This window comes from Megascapheus bottae, chromosome 3 (genome assembly GCF_031878675.1).
Source record: "Megascapheus bottae isolate mThoBot1 chromosome 3, mThoBot2.hap1, whole genome shotgun sequence".
Classification (NCBI taxonomy): Eukaryota; Metazoa; Chordata; class Mammalia; order Rodentia; family Geomyidae; genus Megascapheus; species Megascapheus bottae.
The window spans coordinates 90,094,140-90,112,529 of record NC_143511.1 but is presented as its reverse complement, the minus strand read 5'-3'; the positions used below and the strand labels follow the sequence as shown (position 1 = coordinate 90,112,529).

The 18,390-nt window shown below is 59.6% G+C and overlaps 1 protein-coding gene across 2 annotated transcripts; it reads right to left on the bottom strand.

Moving 5' to 3' along the window:
- Positions 1-284: 284 nt before the first annotated feature.
- Positions 285-9,227, bottom strand: Ccdc183 (coiled-coil domain containing 183). 2 transcript variants are annotated; one of them, XM_090330960.1, is made up of 14 exons: positions 9,074-9,227; positions 8,428-8,549; positions 8,100-8,177; positions 7,854-8,021; positions 7,103-7,207; positions 4,889-5,011; positions 3,287-3,412; positions 3,099-3,153; positions 2,560-2,660; positions 1,575-1,735; positions 1,166-1,334; positions 974-1,084; positions 805-901; positions 285-404 (listed from the first exon to the last, which is right to left on the bottom strand). In XM_090330960.1, the coding sequence occupies exons 1-14, from the start codon at positions 9,141-9,143 to the stop codon at positions 286-288; spliced, it is 1,605 nt and encodes a 534-aa protein (XP_090187086.1). In that variant the 5' UTR covers positions 9,144-9,227; the 3' UTR covers position 285. The 2 variants fall into 2 exon arrangements, with proteins under 2 accessions (XP_090187086.1, XP_090187087.1); XM_090330961.1 differs by having other exon boundaries at positions 294-358.
- Between the last annotated feature and the right edge of the window lie 9,163 nt (positions 9,228-18,390).

The window sequence follows — 18,390 nt, the reverse complement described above, 5'->3', positions numbered from 1 at the left end:
TGCGCACCCGCCGCGCCTGCGCACCCGCCGCGCCTGCGCACCCGCCGCGCCTGCGCACCCGCCGCGCCTGCGCACCCGCCGCGCCTGCGCACCCGCCGCGCCTGCGCACCCGCCGCGCCGCGCGTCCTCTCCGCGCACGCGCGGCCCGGGAGCCCGGGGTTCGTTCGCTCGGGCGCGCCGCCTTCCGGACCCACCGCGCTCCAGTCAAGTTCCCGCCCGGCGCCTTCGAGGTCCCGGAAAAGAAAAGAGAAAACTGTTTATTCGTCTAAGAAAGCGCGAGCTGCGCTACTTCTTCCTCCTCTTCGACATCCTGAGCTTCCCCTCGATCAGCTGCTGGCCCTGCTGCTTGATCTCCGCCCTGGACGGGACGTAGCTCTGGTCCGCGTCGTCGAACTCGAAGGTCTCTGCCGAGGCGGGAGGGCCGCGGTGTGCGCCGCCCCTCCCCGCACGCCCGCCCGCCGGCCCCTCCCGCCCCAGCGCACCCGCCGGGCCTCGAGCTGCCCCAGCGGCCCGGCTGCGGCCCTGGCCCGGTTTCCTCTCCGTGCATCCCTAAGTCACCTGGGAAAGCCCTCCCTGGAGACGAGGCTCAGGTGGTAGAGCACCAGCTCCCAGGGGGAAGCCCGATGAGCGCCCAAGGCCCCGCGTTCAAGCTCGGGTACCAGCCTACAATCAACCGGCCAATCCATTGATCGTCGCTCTCGCTGTCCCTCGGGATGCGGTCAGGCGGAATGGCGGCCACCTCGGCCTCTGGTCTGGCTCTGGCTGTGGCGCTGTCCGTGTACCCTTCCCCACCCAGGGCCTCACCTATCATGTCCTCCTCCGAGTCTTCAAAGGTGATCTTGGTATTGTATTTCTCCTTCAGAGTGGACAACTCCAGAGCATCCTTCACCTGTGTGGAGGCCTGCAGGCCCATGCTCTTGTCAGCATGGAGGGACGTGGGCTCTCTGGGTGCCCACCCTCAGCCCGGGGCTACCTCCTCCGTCATGGTCGTCGTTTTTAGGCGGTTAGCCAGATACATGAGCTTCCCCTCACAGTGTGCCAGCTTGCCGTACACATCCAGCGAGTCCGAGAGCACCACTTCTTTCTGCGGGCCAGGGGAGGGGCTCAACTCTCCTTTGGCCCCACGGAGAGGTCCTACTTAGCAGCTCTTCTCTGGGGCTGGTACCTGGGGAGGTGGCAGAGTGACGCCTATGAGCCGTATGTAGAGGTTGTCGACACCCATCTGGATGGTCAGCAGCAGCTGCTGGCTCTTGGCCAGGTTTTTGGTGGCCACCTGGAGCCTTGCTTCTTCCTCTTCCAACATGTTCTTCATCTTCTTCTCAATGGACTTAAAGCTATGGAGAGTAAGGGTGATCCAGGGCCCAGGGCCCAGGGTGGGTGCTGAGGCCTGGCTCTGAGCTGGGTCCCTAAGCACCTTGTTGGTGGCTTGGGAGCTTGGCGCAGGGTCTGCAGGCCTGGGTACCAGGAGCTCCTCTAGAGGCGGGTTCCCAGGCCTAGGTGCCTCTGCAGACCCACAGGCTGACAGGCAGTGGAGGTGAGGCAGCTCCCCGTCAGTGGGCCCTGGGCCCGTGTACCTGGTGGAGCCTGGTGTCTGGTGAAACTTGAGCAGCGCCTGCTCAAGCTCCAGCCTCTTCATTAGAGCGTCTAGCCGTGCCAGCCGCTCCTGACAGTCATCCATCTGTAGCTTCAGGTTCTCGTCAGTGTTCTTCTGAGCCAGGAAGCGGCCGGCAATGTCCTGATCAGTAGAGGCAGAGAGAAGCAGGTGCAGGCCTGAAAGGTGGGCCTCATTTCCTTTGGGTTGCATACCGTGGCTAGTGCAGGTTCTCTGGGCTCAGTCATGATGTTGACCAGTGGTGTGTGCTCACAGGGCTGTGAACAGCCAGCTACAAGAGTAGTGCCGGGGCCGGGAGTTTGGCCTAGTGGTTAAAGTGCTTGCCTAGCATGCATGAAGACCCGGGTTCAATTCCTCGGTACCACATACATAGAAAAAAGCCGGAAGTGGTGCTGAGGCTCAAGTGGTAGAGCTCTAGCCTTGAGAAAGCCCAAGGACAGTGCTCAGGCCCTGAGCTCAAGCCCAGGACTGGCAAAAAAAAAAAAAAAAGAGTAGTACCTGTGCAGGCCATGGCACACAGCCTCAAGACAGGCTCCTCTGGTGAGGAGGCCACACTGCACCTTGACTTGCTCTGTCTGATAACGGACAGGCCCTGACCGGGCGATGGATGGGAGCCCGAGGTCCCCAAAGGATAAGCTAGCAGGGTGCCAGAAGTGGGCTGGGAGGCAGCCGCCCTTTATGTGACTAAAGAAGGGAAGGAAGCAGAGTTGGAGGTAAAGGCCATGCTGTTACCACTTGGGTTTTTGGATCTTGGCAGGCTCTGTGCTGGAGGCACGCCAGGCCCGGGATGTGCCAGCTGTATCCTGGGTGGGTTTTCTACTCTAGGCCATGAGGCCCGCGAGGCATGTGCTCAGGGACACTGGAGGGGGCCGAGTTTTGCCCTATCCAGAGGGTCTGTAGGCCGTGGCCCAGGTCCTTCGTGCCCTGGGAATGCCAAGCAGCCTTACCCAGATCTGGGAGCACTGCACAGTGGACTTGACCTTCTCCACCAAGGCAGTCACTTTCGTCTTGTATTCTGTATCCATGGCCGACTCATCCTTTTTCTTCACTGGGCAGACCAGAGAGGAAGGGACAGACTGCATGTGGGGACGGCCATTAGAAACCTCTGCACATGCCCAGACACTGGAAGACACCCAGGATACCGAAGCTCCTCGGTGCCCTGTGCACCTGCAGCTCTTCCACTCAGGGGGGCCCTGCTGTGGCACCCCAGGGATCCAGGCAGCTGAGGACCGTGATAATATGGCACTAGGTAGCTCTGAGACATCACTGGGTGGCGAGCCCTGGGTGACAGGGGCAGCATCTCGGTGGCCACATTGAGCCATGGGCTCTGAGCCTCTGTCGGGGCCATTGGGGAGAGGCAGGGGCTGTATGTGTCCCTTACCTTGGTGAGCACAGGTTACACCTGGCCTCGTGGTGACCTGACTGGGTGATCAGCCAGAGCCAGCCTCTGGAGAAACCCTGGCTGGGGCCGGGAGCTGAGACTCACCCTTCTGGGACTCGGCATCCACTGCATTGGGTGAGAAGTCCAAGTCTCTGTGACCCTGATGGGAGAAAAGGGACTGAGCACAAGCTGCAGGAGCAGCATGTGCCCCAAACGCGGGTCCCCCTCTCTGCCTCGCCCCAGCAGAGCTGCAGACTGCCCACGGCCCGCGCTGGGCTCGGCCTGAGACCCACCCGGCGGTACTTCTCGAGGGCCTCCTTGCTGTGAGCCGTGTCGACGAGCTTCTTCTGCTGGGTGAGCCGGTTCTCCCGGGCCCGGCGCTCCTCGATGAAGGTCGCCTCCTTTTGTCTCATGTTCCTCTGGGGACACAGCGATGTGGAGGGGGTGCTGTCTCCTCGAGGCACAGGCCTGTGTCTGGCTGCTGGCCATGTCTTTGCTCCTCCTGCCTCAAGCCCACTGGCTCTGGCATCAGCCTAATGGTGTGTCAGCTCAGGGGCCCCCTCAGCCCTCCTGTCCTTTGTCCCCACCTGCCTCCTGGCCTATATGAGAACCCACCAAAGTGCATCTGATGTGTCTAGATAGACATTATTCCACTTCCTCTCTACCCCCCCCAAAAAAACCCCAGCACCCCAGACCCTGGCATCTGTTAGTGCATCCTGCTTTAGTGACTGCAATCAAAAATCATCCCTCCCTCCTGGCTTCTGCATCGTAGACACTGCTTTCTCCCTCTCTGGCTCCAGCACTAAACACCACTGGGTGACCTTTACTGCTCTGGCCACTTCTGCTCCATGGCCAGCCTACCCAAGTGGCTGGCATTCCTTCCCGGAAGGAATGAGTACAGCCTGAGTACAGCATCTGGAAGGGTGGGCCTTATGCCTCACCACTCCCAGGCTGCAGACCAAGGGCCCCCCTGCCCCCATCGACTCCTCGACATCCTCGCAGCCACAGGCCTTTGCCTTTCTGAACTCCTCTTGAGTTCTGGCCATCCTTGGGCTTTGCTGGGCCATTCCTCTGTGTGTCTGGCTGGTGGGGGGGGAGAGCACATGCCAGTACTGGGGCTTGAACTCAGGTGCTGTCCTTAGCTTTTCCCTTAAGGCTGCTGCTCTGTCACTTGTGTCACATCTCCACTTCTGGCTTTTTACTGGTGAGCTGGACTCGAACTTTACTACCTGGACTGGCTTTGAACCATGACCCTAAGATTGCAGCCTCTGGAGTAGCTGGGATGACAGGTGCTGGAGTGAAGGCCATTCAAGCACTATCTTCTAGGAGAGCCACCTTCTAGGAGAGCCCCCTTCTAGGAGAGCCCCCTTCTAGGAGAGCTACCCTCTAGGAGAGCTACTCTCTAGGAGAGCTACCCTCTAGGAGAGCTCCCTTCTAGGAGAGCTACCCTCTAGGAGAGCTCCCTTCTAGGAGAGCTACCCTCTCAGAGAGCCCCCTTCTAGGACAGCTCCCTTCTAGGAGAGCTTCCTACCCTGGACCTCCTTGAGTGGGAAGGTCAGCATTCTGGCCAGCCCCCAAATGTCCGCGCGAAGGCTGTGACGCCCCTCACACTGCCCACCCTGGGGGGGGGGTGAGCCTACCCTGTCCCTGCTGTCCCCCCAGAGCCTCAGAGGAGCCAGGCATAGACTAGAGTGACGATAAACCCAGGCCCAGCTGCGTCCACCTCGTGGCTTCTGAGTCCAAGGGACTCCTCTGACCATTGGGTGGCCAGCTGATGGGGCCAATTGCCAGATTCCTCCCAGACTAGATGGTGTGGGCAGGGGGTTTCCTGAGGGTCCTGTGCCAGTCAGGTTCAAGGGAGCGGAGGAGCTCCTCGCGCTGGGAGCTGAGCTCACCTTCACCTCGTCTGTAATCATCATGGCGTCTTGGGACAGGGCTGTCATATCTGACAGTTCTGAGCAGTAGTCAGCCACCAGGTTCTGCAGCTTGTCCAGCTCCGTGGGGTACACGGCCAGCACCTGTGAGGGCCAGCAAGGTGTGGGCACAGAGATCTTGGCTGTCACGCTCCGTGCTGGCTTCTCCTACTTCATGCTAGTCTTCTAGCAGCCTGACAGAGTGCCCTGTGGCCACCCTGCACAAGCTTTGTGGATCTGAGGGCAGAGCCGGGCTCTGGCCTGTGGCCCCAGCCAGAGTCCAGGCACAGAGCAGGTAAAAGGAAGTGTGCCAGGAGGGAGAGTCATGCTGACCAGGGGACACTCACTGTCTAGGCCCCAAAGCACAAAGGCACATTTGTTCATGCATTCATTCACTCATCCATTCATTTGCTGACATCAGGTCTTGAACTCAGGGCTTCATGGTCTTGCTTGGCCTTTTTCACTCATGGCTGATGCTCTACTATTTGACTTCAGTGCCAGGTAATTGGAGGCAGAATCTTGCACTTTTCAGCCAAGATGGGCTTTGAATCATTATCCTTAGATCTCAGCCTCTCAAGTAACTAGAATTATAGATGTGATTCACTGATGCCAGCTTGAACCTTTTTTCTTTTTTTTTTTTTTTGCCAGTCCTGGGCTTGAGCTCAGGGCCTGAGCACTGTCCTTGGTCTTTCTCAAGGCTAGAGCTCTACCACTTGAGCCTCAGCACCACTTCCGGCTTTTTTCTATGTATGTGGTACTGAGGAATTGAACCCGGGTCTTCATGCATGCTAGGCAGGCACTCTACCACTAGGCCAAACTCCCGGCCCCCCTTTTTTTCTTTTTTTTGGTGACAGTACTGGGGCTTGAAGTCAAGGTTTCTTGCTCACAATGTTGATGTTCTACCACTTGGGCCAGGTCTCCAGTCTGGCTTTTTTTTTTAGGTTAAAGATGGAGTCTTGAATTTTTTTTTTTGCCCAAGCTGGCTTTGAACTATGATCTTCCAGGTCACCACCTGAGCAGCGAGAATTCCAGGCCTGAGATGCTGTCACCCAGACCAGAGTTACTTTAAGAGAATATGATGGGCTTAGGGCCTCTCTTGAATGCATGAGGCCCTAAGTTCAAACCTGGGTACCACCAGCACAAAAAGAAGAAAAAGAGAAGAGAAAAAAGGTGGAGGAGGGGCTCAGAACCTGGGCTAGGAGAGGTAGAGCTCAAGACAACAGCCAGCTTTAACCTGCTAGCCATGTCACTCTGGGAAAGTTAGTCAACAACTCTGTGAGTGTCCTTATCTGTGAAAAGCTAATACCACAGCTTGATGAAGCATGGAAGATGGCATGTTATCCATGGGGTCAGATGCAGCAAAACCCAAGGGATTACTATTTGAATATTTAACTTACCTATTAGTAATTTGAATATTTGCTTTTATGTTTTGAAAATGTGGATGAACATGGTAATTTTTATTTCTTGCTCTTGGGGTTTGAACTCAGGGCCTGAGCACTGAACCTGAGCATTTTGTGCTTAAGGCTGGGGCTCTACCATCTGAGCAACATCTCAGCATCTTTGGCATTTAATTAGGGATGAGAGTCTCACAGTTTCCTGCCTGGACTGGCCTTGAACCTCAGTCCTCAGATTTCAGCCTTCTGAGTAGCTAGCATCCCAGGCCACTAGCATCCAGCAGAATTTCAATTTTCTTAAGTGTATAAAGCACCCAGGTGAAGAAAGAAAATGGGTGGAGTCTGGTGGTGAGCAGACAGGGCCAGAACCAGGACCAGGGCCAGGCAAGAAGGCAAGGTGGAAGCATAAAGCTGAGGGCCACCCAGGCAGGGCCAGGGAGCAGGACTGCGGTAGGAGAGGGGTGCTCTGCTCACCCCTGCTCCAGCGGCTCCTGTTAAGCTACTCCTTCCGGGTACACTGCCCTTTCTCAAGGCAAACATGTCTGGGACTGTGTGGTCCACCTCCAGGCCCTCAGCTCCCATGGATTATCTCTCTGCACCTCTGTGCTCTAAGCTCACTGCCACCCTTCAACTTCTCCCTCATCTGCTCGCCACTGCTTGAGAGCTAACCCTCAGCCTCCTGGAAGGGCTCTTGCCACATTGTAACTCGTGGCTCTTAGGGGCTTCCAGGGGCCAGAGCCTGCCAGCTTCTCCCTCATGTCCTGTGGAGAAAGCAGGGTGGCGATGGCTGCGAGGGACTCACCCTCTTCAGGTAGTCCAGCAGGTGCAGGTACAGCACGTGGATGTTCTGGCTGGTAGTGATCTTGAGGACTGTCTTTTCAATGTTGTTCTCTAGCTGGCGGATGACCTGAGGTGGGCTGAAGACTCATTTAGGGTGCATGGGGAGAAGACCCATGGCCTGGAGGCACAGATCCTGCCCAGAGGGCACAGGGACCTGGGCTTTCTTCCATGAGGATTTTAAAAATTGTTAGTGTGTGTGTGGTACCAGGCCTGAGGCTTGAACTCGGGGCTTAGGCACCATCCCAGAGCTTTTCTGCTCTAGGCTAGAGCTGTCCCACTTGAGCTACTTGAGTTCCACTTCTAGCTTTTGGGGGATTTTCCTGCCTGGGCAGGCTTTGAACTATGAACTCTGATCCTCAGAGCTCGGCCTCCTGAGTAGCTAGGAGGATTGCAGACTTGAAGCACAAGGCACCGGCCTAAATGATTAGCTCTGAGTAGTTGAACAAAGGGTCCATTTATGAGTAGGACGCGCTCCTTCCTGCCCAAGTGGGTCCTAGTCTGGCTTCTCCAAGGGGCCCACGCCGCTGTCGCCTGTCCCTGTCCCCATCGAAGCCCCGCCCCGCGCGGCTCCGGCCCCGCCCCCATCGGGGCCCTGCCCCACCGCGAGGCCCCGCCCCCGTCGAGGCCCCACCGCGAGGCCCCGGCCCCGGCCCCGCGCGGCTCCGCCCCCACCGCGAGGCCCCGCCTCCCGTCGAGGCCCCGCCCCCACGCACTTGCAGCTGCCGCTGCTCTTCCTTGGTGGCCTCCGACTGGCTCTGCAGCTTGTCCAGCTCCTGCTTCAGGCTTGCCAGCTTCTCCCCGCGCTGCCGCACCAGGTGGATCAGCGCGTTGTGTGAGTTCACGCGGTCGAAGACGTACTTGCACAGTCTGTCCTGCACCCCCTGGGCCCGGAGGCGCGGTGAGCGCCGTGGGCGGGAGCCTCGGTCCCCGCGCTGCGCGGGGCAGGCCGGCCAGCTCACCTGCATCGTGTGGCTCCTGTGCGCCAGCCGTAGGGCCCGGTCCTTGGCGCACACGCTGGAGATGGCCCGCTGGTCGAACTGGGGAGAGCCAGGGCCGCTGGGGCCGAAGCCGGACCCTCGGCGGACCCCAGCCCCCCGCCCTCCAGGCCCCTCCGAAGGCCTCTTCTTCCTGCAGCCAGGGGCGGTCGACGGGTCCCCTGAGGAGGGTGAGGAACTGGCCCGCAGGGCTGGGGACCTGCGCAGGGCTGGCCCGTGGCAGAGTCCCTCTCCCCACTCCTGCCGGGGCGGTGGCCTAGGTGTGAGCCTGGAGCGGGGGTGCAGCCCGCACCTGCTTGGCAAAAGCGCAGTCTTGAGCGCTTTCCCGGATGTTGTTGCGGACGAGGGCCAGCGTTGTCTTGTTCTGCGCCACCTTCTCCTTCATCCCTTGGATCTGGAGTGTCCGACATTGCTCTGTGGGTGGCAGAGGGGACAGGGTGGCCAGGCTGTGGGCCAGGGGCCTGATTGTGAGTCTGGGGTGGAGAGAGCAGAGGGGGTGCAGGCAGGCCCTTCTCTGGTCCCCCTTCTCCTCCCCCATGGGGGGGGGGGACTGCCAGCCTTCTGCTCCAGTGTGGTGATCTGCAGAGCTCAGCGCACCAGTGCAGGGCAGAGCAAAGTGAGGCCAAGCCCAGCACAGCCTGCAGAAGCAGGCAGATCCCGGCCTGCTCCCCCGGGCCTATAACCAGTCTTTGCTCACAGTCTCCCTGAAGCCCTGTCCTTCATCTCACCTTCTCCCTGTCCCAGCTGGGGGCTAGCGGAGTGGCCATGGCACAGCCAATTGCCCTGCACTGCGCTGCTCTGTACTAAAAACTTCCGTGGATGGAGGTCAGAAGTCAGCGCTAGGGTGCTTGCCTAGCGTGCTCGAAAACAAAGCCCAACCCAACCCCCGAGTCCTGCCTACAGGGCGGGCTGACGCGGGGGTCCCCGGCGAGGCTCACCCTGGAGCCGAGCAATGGTCCTCAGCTCCTGTATCTCCCCCTCCACCTCTGCCTTGCCGTGCACCTTCATGGTGGCCCTGGGACGGTCCTCGGGGGCCCTGGGCACCTTCTGCCTTCTCAGTGTGCTGCTGGCTCAACAGGCTGAGTCCAGATTGTCTCCAGAATCCAAGCCAATTATGAGGGGACAGTGTTCTTAATGCCCAGGGAACCTTGGAACACCAGCTGCCCCCCAGCCTCTGACTCACCCCTGAATGCTGGCTCTCCTGGAAAGGAATTCTGTGCTGGCTGCTCAGGAACAGTGCTGGTTTTCAGGTGCCTCTTGGTCGTGGTACTTCCATACCCCTATGCCTTCCTGGCCACACCCCCTGTCCCTAGGCCCACAGAGCAGCCAGATTGCAGCTCCCAGGCTTATCCCACCTGTCACCGCCAGGCAGGACCTCTGTGCCGCCGGCTGTGTCCTGGAAGTGCATGCCCGGGATGAGGGGATGACGGGCTCTGCACCTCTCTCTTCTGCCCTGCACTGTTCCATCTCTCCCAAGCTCTGACCTTTGCTGCGCCACCTGGAGCCCAGCGGGCTCACTCCCCACCTCCCTCAGACCCTGGGCGTTGGTCCAGAAGCTACTTGCTCCACGCAAGGTCTACACCTCACCGCTGCACCTGCTTCTTCCCTTAGAGCACCCAGGGCGCGGGAGACGTTCACTTCCTCAGTCCTGGAGCAGAAGGCCGGGGCCAGGGAGCTCTAGGCCAGCCGGCGTGGCAGGGCTGCTTCTCCCTGCTCCCTTGGTTTGCACATGCCATGGACTCACACACCAGCTCCCCCTGCTTCCCTCCGTGGGCTCTGCACACACAGGCTTCCTTCTCCACAGTCCTATGTCCTGATCTCCTGGTATAAGGACACCAGTGAGCTTGGGTCAGCCACTCCAGTGACCTCAGTTCACTTTAATCACCCCATAAAGGTCCAGACAGTCCCCCCAGGCACTAGGGATTAAGACTGCAGCATAAGAGTTTGGGGGGCTGGGCGAGGTGGCTCATGCCTATAATCCTAGCTACTCAGGAGGCTGAGATCTGAAGATCAGGGTTCAGATAGAGTCTGGCATAAAAGTCCAAAAGTCTGTGAGACTCTTATTTCCAGTTAACCACTAGAAAACTGGAGGTGGCACTGTGGCTTAAGGGGTAGGGCAGTAGTCTTGAGCTGAAGACCTCAGGGACAGCGCCCAGGCCCAGAGTTCAAGTTCCATGACCCACAAAAAAAATTGGGGAACAGTGAGACCACAGTGTCTGTAACACTGGGCATGCAGAGTCTCATCTTCCTGACTCCTCATGTACAGTGCTCTTCTTCCTCTGACCCTCACACGGATGCTTTATCTTTCTGTACACAGGACCCACTGTGGGCATAGTCTGCTCACACCATGCCCGCATGGTGTGTGGCTGAGGTAGTCTACCTGCACTTGCCCAACACTGGCTCTTCCATTTCTCAGAATTAGAGCTGCCTTGAGCAAGGATACCTTCCTGGGTGTGCTTAGCATTACATAGGTCCAGCGATTGGCATGGAAACAGAAGTGCCTTCTTCCCATTCAATGGCTGGAGCTGCTGCAACTACCCAGAACCATGAGGTGGATTTAGGAATGGGAACCCTTAAGGCAGGGAATCCACTGAGAAGTGCCTGGGCTGCTGAGCCAACAGCTTCCCACACAACTACTGGGCTTGCCTGTGGCTTGTGCGGGAGTTTATAAACCTATCATGAAGTTTGATAACACTGCAAAGAAGCAACTGATTATGGCCTTTAGATGAGGGGCTGCTGGAGGTGATGAGGATTAGATAGAGCCACCCACTAGAGCCATGGCCACCAACAAAGGCACAGGCTAAGACCACGCTGAGGGAGAGGGAGCAAGACAACCATCACCAGACATGGCTCTTGAGCCAAAGCATTCCCCACCCCCCACTTTTTCTTCATTTTCCTTTATTTTTTGCAGGACTGGGGATTGAGCCCAAGGTTCCATCCACGCTAGGCACACTGTCACTCAACTGCTTCATCACTCAGGAGAGAGGAGATCATTTATTCACCTCACATCCCAGCACCCAGTGTCCCCCAGAGCCTGGTAGAGGTTTGGAGGCCCAAGAGGTGACCCTGAGCCCCTGGGGCAGTGTGGAAGTCTGCTCTGCCCCATGCAGGCTGTCTGCGGGACGCGGGCCCCCGGCTCCATGTGTGGACCCTGTTTCTTAACATCCTGGCGGTGAGCTCACTTCTTGGCAGGGCTCCGGTGTGTCAGATCTGACCACACAGCAGTGCAGGTCCACGGTGCACTGTGGAGCACTCTGGATGGGGCAGGCCAGCCTGGGGTTGGAGGTGGAGAGGCTGTGTTTCCAGACTGCACTCTGTCAGCTCCTCCACCCCTCAGCTGGAGGGAGCCCAACCGCAGCTATCTGTGAGAGGCAACATAGGCAAGTGACAGGGCCTTGTCCTGGTGGCTCAGGGGCCCCACTTCCAGTTCAGCATGGCGAGAATGGTGTGCTGTAACAGAAGCCTGAGATCTACAGCTTGTCTCGGAGGCATGGTCTCTGGGTCTTGGGCACTCTTCCTGGCTCGTGCACCCTGCCACCCCGCCTCACTGCACTTTTTCTTGGGGTGGCCCTGACCCCCTGTGCCATGCTCAGCGGCAGGCCCTCGCCAGGACCCCTGGTAGCTTGCCGCCTACCATCCCCAACCACACACGTGTGCCCGTGTCTCGGGAGCTGCCCTGCCTCCAGGAAGACCGGAGGTGGTTGCATTTCTGGGTCTCCATTCTCGTCACCCAGTAACTTGCCACAGAACCAACAACTGGGAGGAGGCAGCAGGGTGGCGGGCGGGGCTTCAGAAGGGGAAGAGGGCGCAGGCCATTTCTGAGGAGGGCTGGTGGGTGGACTTCCACGGGGTTCTTACCCAAGCGGGGGTCCGGGGCCAGAGGCAACCGCGTGCCCGCCCGCCCCGACCCACCGGCCGCCAGCAGGCTCCAGTCGCGGGGTCGGGAACCCTCTGCTGAACCAGCACCTGCAGGGCCGTCAGCTCGCAGGCTGGGCCCCCCCCACCCCCGGGGGCCGGCCCCGCGCGCGCCCCGGACCCCCGCCGCCGCCGGCCTACCTGTGACCAGGTGAGCACGCCCTGCACGAGGCGCGGGACTGGCACGCCGCGGACTCGCCGAGCCCTGCCACGGGACGGGACAGGCTCAGCGGCCCGGGCGGCCCGACCCGGTGTCCGGACCCCCGGGTGGCCCTACCCCCGGTGTCCCGTCCCCGGTGTCCCGGAGGGAGCTGGCGGAGGGGCGGGCCGGGGAGGGGAGGGAGCCGGCGGAGGGGCGGGGCCGGGGAGGGGAGGAGCCGGCGGAGGGGCGGGGCCGGGGAGGGGAGGGAGCCGGCGGAGGGGCGGGGCCACGGAGGGAGCTGGCGGAGGGGCGGGGCCGGGGCGGGGCGGGGCCGGGGCGGGGCGGGGCTGTGTGGAGCCTGGCCGAGGTGGGCTGGGGCGGCTGTGTTCTCATTTCCACGCGGCCTCCGCCTCCACCCCAGGGTGGGTCGGGGGCTCTGTCGGGAAGTGGCCGGGTAATATCCACTTGGGCTGTGGACACCATGGCCTCTTCCTGGAGCCCCCCTCCTGGGCCTGCGCCTGCCCGCTCCCCTCCCCTCTCCCCCCCCCCCCCCGTGACCTCCTGGGGGCCCCGGGCTGCCCCGTCAGGGTCTCTCCCCCTCTCTCTCTCTCTCTCCCTCCCTCCCTCCCTCTCTCCCTCTCTCTCTGTCTCCCTCCCTCCCTCTCTCTCTCTCTCTCTCTCTCTCTCCCCCTCCCTCCCTCTCTCTCTCCCTCTCGCTCCCTCCCTCCCTCTCTCTCTCTTCCTCTCTCTCCCTCCCTCCCTCCCTCCCTCTCTCTCTCTCTCTCTCTCTCTCTCTCTCTCTCTCTCTCTCGCTCTCGCTCTCTCTCTCGCTCTGTCTCTCTCCCTCCCTCCCTCCCTTTCTCTCTCTCTCTCTCTCTCTCTCTCTCTCTCTCTCTCTCTCTCCTCTCTCTCGCTCTCTCTCTCTCTCTCCCTCTCTCTCTCTCTTCTCTCTCTCCCTCCCTCCCTCCCTCCCTCCCTCTTTCTCTCTCTCTCGCTCTCTCTCGCTCTCTCTCTCGCTCTCTCTCTCTCTCTCCCTCCCTCTCTCTCTCTCTCTCTCTCTCTCTCTCTCTCTCCCTCTCTCTCTCTCTTTGCAGTCGTGGGGCCTGGGCACTGTTCTTGGACACCTTTTGCTCAAGGCTAGATTGAACCACAGCGCCACTTCTAGCTTTCCTGTGTATGCGGAATCGAACCCAGGGCTTCACCCCTGCTAGGCTAGCACTCTACCACTAGACCACGCTCACTGCCCCAGGCCCGTTCTTTCCATGTCTCCAAAGGTAGAATATGAAGGATTGACTGCACTCCTGTTGTCCCCAGGGGCATACAGACGCAGGCAGGCCACCAAAGACAGACAGCTGACTCCGGCGGAGTCGTCCACCTAAGCCCGGCTGTGAGCAGCCCACTGTGGGCCCCTCCGGGAGCCCCTACCTCCCTGGACCCAAAGGGATTTGCATTAACTTCCCCTCCCCTGCTTAGACCCCACGAGCCCCCAGCTCCTGTCTCAGCTTGGACACACAACCTCCAATCCCATGGAAGGTCTGTGCCCTCCCTGCTCCTCAGTGAACATCCCTGCCTGTCGACAGTCCACGCTGGCCTATTCCAGTCTCCACTTTCCTAACAGTCACCCCCTCCCCCGCCAGTCAGCCTGTCCTCCTTCCAGGGGTCCCGAGGTCATCTTCCTCCAACCCCAGGGCAGTGTCCTCCGTCTTTGTCCTCCAGCTTCCATGCCTGGGGTAACGGGCGATTCTGCCACAGGGGAGAGGGCCCAGCAGGTCTCTTGAGGCCTGGGGTGCCATCTGTGTCTGTTGGGGTCTAGGTGTGTGTAGGCTGCGCTTGGGGCTGAGCTGGGCCCCCTTCACTGCAGAGAGCATGGGCTCTGCGCTGTGTGGCCTTCCATCGGTCTCCTTATGGGCCTGGGCATGTGGTTCCGGGTGTGGGAGTGCAGACTGGCCAGCTCGTCCTCCGGCAGACCAGCCTCGGGTGTGGTGGCCCTGCGAGGGAGCCAGTTGCTGCCATCTGCGTAGCTGTCCTGGGAGCCCGGCAGGTGGCCCTGGTTGAGGTTGGGCTGCACCTCCAGCCTCCTCAGAGCAGAGCTGCACCTTCTTTTCACGTGCATGTCACTGTCGTGGGCCAGGGTTGTGCACGGCATAGCCTTGTCCTTCCTCAGGGAGTCTCCTGGAAGGACAAGCCAGTGTCTGTCCCCAGTGTCTGACAGCTCCTAGAGCTGGGCCCAGCCGGCTCTTGCCATGTCCTGGCTCAGGGCCTCTCACTTTCTCTGAAGCGGAGCTGCAGTGCCCCCAAGAAAGTCCCCAGGGGCAGCTTGTTCTTCTCCAGCCCCAGTATCTGGAATTGGCTGTATTTGGCATAAATGACTTCACCTTGAAAACCCCGTAGATGTGTGCACAGCTCCATAGTGGAGGGAAGAGAAGGGCCAACTCCCGAGGCTGGGGTGGAGGGTCTGGCGGGGGGCTTGGCTGGGGTGGAGGTCTGGCGGGGGCTTGGCTGGGGTGGAGGGTCTGGCGGGGGGCTGGGCTGGGGTGGAGGGTCTGGCGGGGGGGGGGGGCTGGGGCTGGGGTGGAGGGTCTGGCGGGGGGCTGGGCTGGGGTGGAGGGTCTGGCGGGGGGCTGGGGCTGGGGTGGAGTGTCTGGCGGGGGGCTGGGCTGGGGTGGAGGGTCTGGCGGGGGGCTAGGCTGGGGTGGAGGGTCTGGTGGGGGGCTAGGCTGGGGTGGAGGTCTGGCGGGGGGCTTGGCTGGCCTGGTGCTCCGTCAACTCTGCTGTGATTATGTACAGGTAGCCATTGCCCAATCAGAACTCTGTGTCCTGGTTGCCAACCCCTCTTTTATAAGATTCCCAGTACCAGAAGAACCAACAGAGCTGTCCACTCACTGCAGGACAACCTGTGTGGCTCATGGACGTGACTCCTGGGGAGTGGGGGCTGCAGAAGGGGTGCAGGTGAAGGATCTGCTTCCTCTTTCCCTATGGGTGGGATGAGGAGTAAGGGGGCCCCCATGGGTTCAGAGGCCCCTGCAGAGCGGGCAGGTCACTGGGGTTTGGATGCTGTGTTCCCACCCCCCCCTCTTGGTCCACTTCATGAAGGTTGAGTTCTGTTTTTTTGCCGGGGCCAACCGGCAGCAAACCAGGGTTCACAGATTGGGGTTCCTGAAATAGGGGGCAAGGACTAGGAAGAAATAGAAGAGAGACAGACACACCGGGTCCGGGATGTCCGCAGTCCAGGTAAAGACTGCCACGTTTATTTTTCACTCCACTTCTTCCCTCCTTCAGACCCAGGCAACCTCCAGGTGTTACATTCATATGGTAAATCTCAGGTCATTTACATAGAATAAGGCCAGAAAACAATAAGACAATAAAGCCATCGTCTGATGCAAGTCAAGGTACAGTTTGATTCCACTCTGGCTCCCAACATATCGGCGCCAGTTGCCTCTACTGGGGTCTTTTCAGGGCCATATACATTATAATATTCTTGAATTCTTTTTCCATCCGCTGCCAGGTTTTTTGGGATTCCTCCTCTATAAGCCTCGGGCATGCTCCTCGACAAACTGTAGGAAGCTCTGAAGCACCCCTTTTTCCACCCACGTTCCGTGGGCTTCAGTAGGCCTGTTAAGATCAGTACATATGACCTATGGCTATTAACTTGACCCATAATTTTTACTCCTGACTATACACCCTCTTAAGATCCTCTCTTAATAGTCCTACGATGTGTTACTCACCACAGGGAGGGGTCCTTCACCTTCGTCCCAGATTTTCAGGGTCCCTGTTCGGGCACCAGTTGCCGGGGCCAACCGGCAGCAAATTGGGGTTCCTGAAATAGGGGGCAAGGACTAGGAAGAAATAGAAGAGAGACAGACACACCGGGTCTGGGATGTCCGCAGTCCAGGTAAAGACTGCCGAGACTGCCGAGTTTATTTTCACTCCCCCTTCTTCCCTCCTTCAGACCCAGGCAACCTCCAGGTGTTACATTCATATGGTAAATCTCAGGTCATTTACATAGAATAAAGCCAGAAAACAATAAGACAATAAAACCATTGTCTGATGCAAGTCAAGGTACAGTTTGATTCCACTCTGGCTCCCAACCTTTTTTTTTTTTTGCCAGTCCTGGGTCTTGACTCAGGGCCTGAGCACTGTTCTTGCACTTTCTCAAGGCTAGCACTCTATCCCTTGAGCCACAGCAGCACTTCTGCTTTTTCTGTGTATGTGGTACTGGGAAATTGAACCCAGGGCTTCGTGCATGCTAGCTGAGCACTCTACTACCCTGCCATGCTGCCAGCCCTGAGGTTGAGGTTCTGGTCTGTGGAAGCTCAGGCCTCTCTAGTGTGGAGGCACCCCGTGTCCTTGGGCATCCCGCCATCTCACTGCCTTCCTGCCCCTGGCTGTCCGGGGTGCTGGCTGTGCCCTGCATGGAGGCTCCCCACTCACGGTCCAGTTCGGTGACCGGAGGCTGTGTGTGGCTTGGTCCTCATCACCTGAGGTATGGAACCACGCAGCGCATGCTCTGACTGCACCAGGCCTGGCTTTCCCTCAGCCACCTTGCCCTCTTCCAAGCCCTGGGCAGCTCAGTGTCCGGAGCTCCTCAGAAGGTGCTGTGCTTTAGGTTGGTGGCTGTTACCAGGGAACTCCTCCCTTGCACCCCAGCCTCTGGCACCCCAGGATGTCTAGTGCCAGCTGACAGCCACCCCACTTGTCTGTCTCCAACTGCACACAGGGCTGAGGTGAGAACGAGGCCAGGCCAGTCCTCCACCTCCCGAGGACCCTTCCTGGCTGGGTGACCTCTGGCGATTGTCCCTGTCTCCTTGAGTTTTGCTTTCTTGTCTGCATGGAGAATAACAGAAATCACTGCCCTGGACTCTGTACCTGAGCCAGCCATGCGCCTGCGCCTGAGCCAGCCATGCGCCTGCGGACGGCCCCAGCCCGGCAGAACCCCCTGTGGCCAACAGTGGCTTGTGGAGAGGTTACCAGGACAACTCTATGGACAGAAGAGTGGGGATTTCTGGTCTAAGTCTTCATCAGACTGTGTTTTATAAATATCTACATGAGAAAGCTTTCAGAAGAGTGGGGATTTCTGGTCTAAGTCTTTCATCAGACTGTGTTTTATAAATATCTACCTGGAAAGCTTTCTCTGCCTTCTACTGGTGACCTTGTGACAATGGCAGGGACTGGACTGTCAATGGGCAGCTGAGAAGCCAGCCCTGGACTCCTTCCCTCCCTCCTGGGGGCTGGAGGGTCTCCCCAGTGTCCCCTTCAACCCTGCAGGACTTAGAGCCTGGTCTGCAGCAGCCCATCCAGGAAGGTCTGGGAGGTGTGGGGGTGTTGTTTACGGGCTAGGGTCCCTGGGGTCTGTTGGGAAGTCCTTTCCCCCAGGCTAGCCGCTCCCCGCCCTGGCGCCTCGCTGGCGCCTCACTGGCGTCTCCCTAGGGGCTTACTTCCTAAACTGGAGATAAGGTGGCTGCTGATAACCTTAACCCTGTCTCAGAGCCGCCCAGTCCCTCCTGCCGAGGGGAGAGGGGAGTATGTCCCAGGCCCGGCTGGAGGCCGGCGGAGGCTGGAGGAAGGAGGCCCAGAGGCTTTCCAGCTGTGCCCACACCGAATCTGGCCCTGGATGAGTCCCAGAGGCCTGGTCAGCGGTGACCCCAGCTCCCAGTCGAGGATGAGAGAGAAAGGACTCCAGGGTACCCGGGCCCTGGCTGGGGAAACTCAGCCTTGCCTTCTTCCCAGCAGCACCCCAAGCCTAGAGGTGGCCAGGTGCCCCAGCCCAGAGGGGGACTGGATGCCTGCCTTTGTCCTGGCTCATCTTCCCAGGCAGCCATGCTGGCCAGTGACCGGTGACATGCCCCAGGGGTCTGAGCCAGTGTGCTGGGGGAGCCTGGCTGTCTGGTGCCCTCCAGGAAGTGACCCCGTGGGGTCAGGGGTACACTCGAGTGATTGTGCCAAACAATGGACAAAGCTGGGCTGGGTGTCCAAAGCGCCTCCTGCTTCCTCCCCAACCTGCTCTTCCGGGGAGCCCAGAGCTGGGCTTTATCTACAGCCCAGCCTGCCCTGCCCGGGCTTGAGTCTTGGGGCCTGGGGCTGGAGCAGGAAGTGGGCATGGGGCTGGTCCTGCCGTGCTGGGTCCTGGGGCTGATCTGGCTGTCCGTGGCTCGGGCTGAGGTCTTGGTGCAGTCAGATTTCAATGCCCAGAAGGTACTG

Bases quoted from the DNA above. Each gene is read 5' to 3' on its own strand.
- Ccdc183 (XM_090330960.1), bottom strand. From the start codon at position 9,143: ATGAAGGTGCACGGCAAGGCAGAGGTGGAGGGGGAGATACAGGAGCTG. The intron at 7,208-7,853 runs GTGCGTGGGGGC...AGCCCACCTCAG, and splicing joins AAGAGCAGCGGCAGCTGCAA to GTCATCCGCCAGCTAGAGAA. The intron at 1,085-1,165 runs GTACCAGCCCCA...CCTGGCCCGCAG, and splicing joins TCACTCTGCCACCTCCCCAG to AAAGAAGTGGTGCTCTCGGA.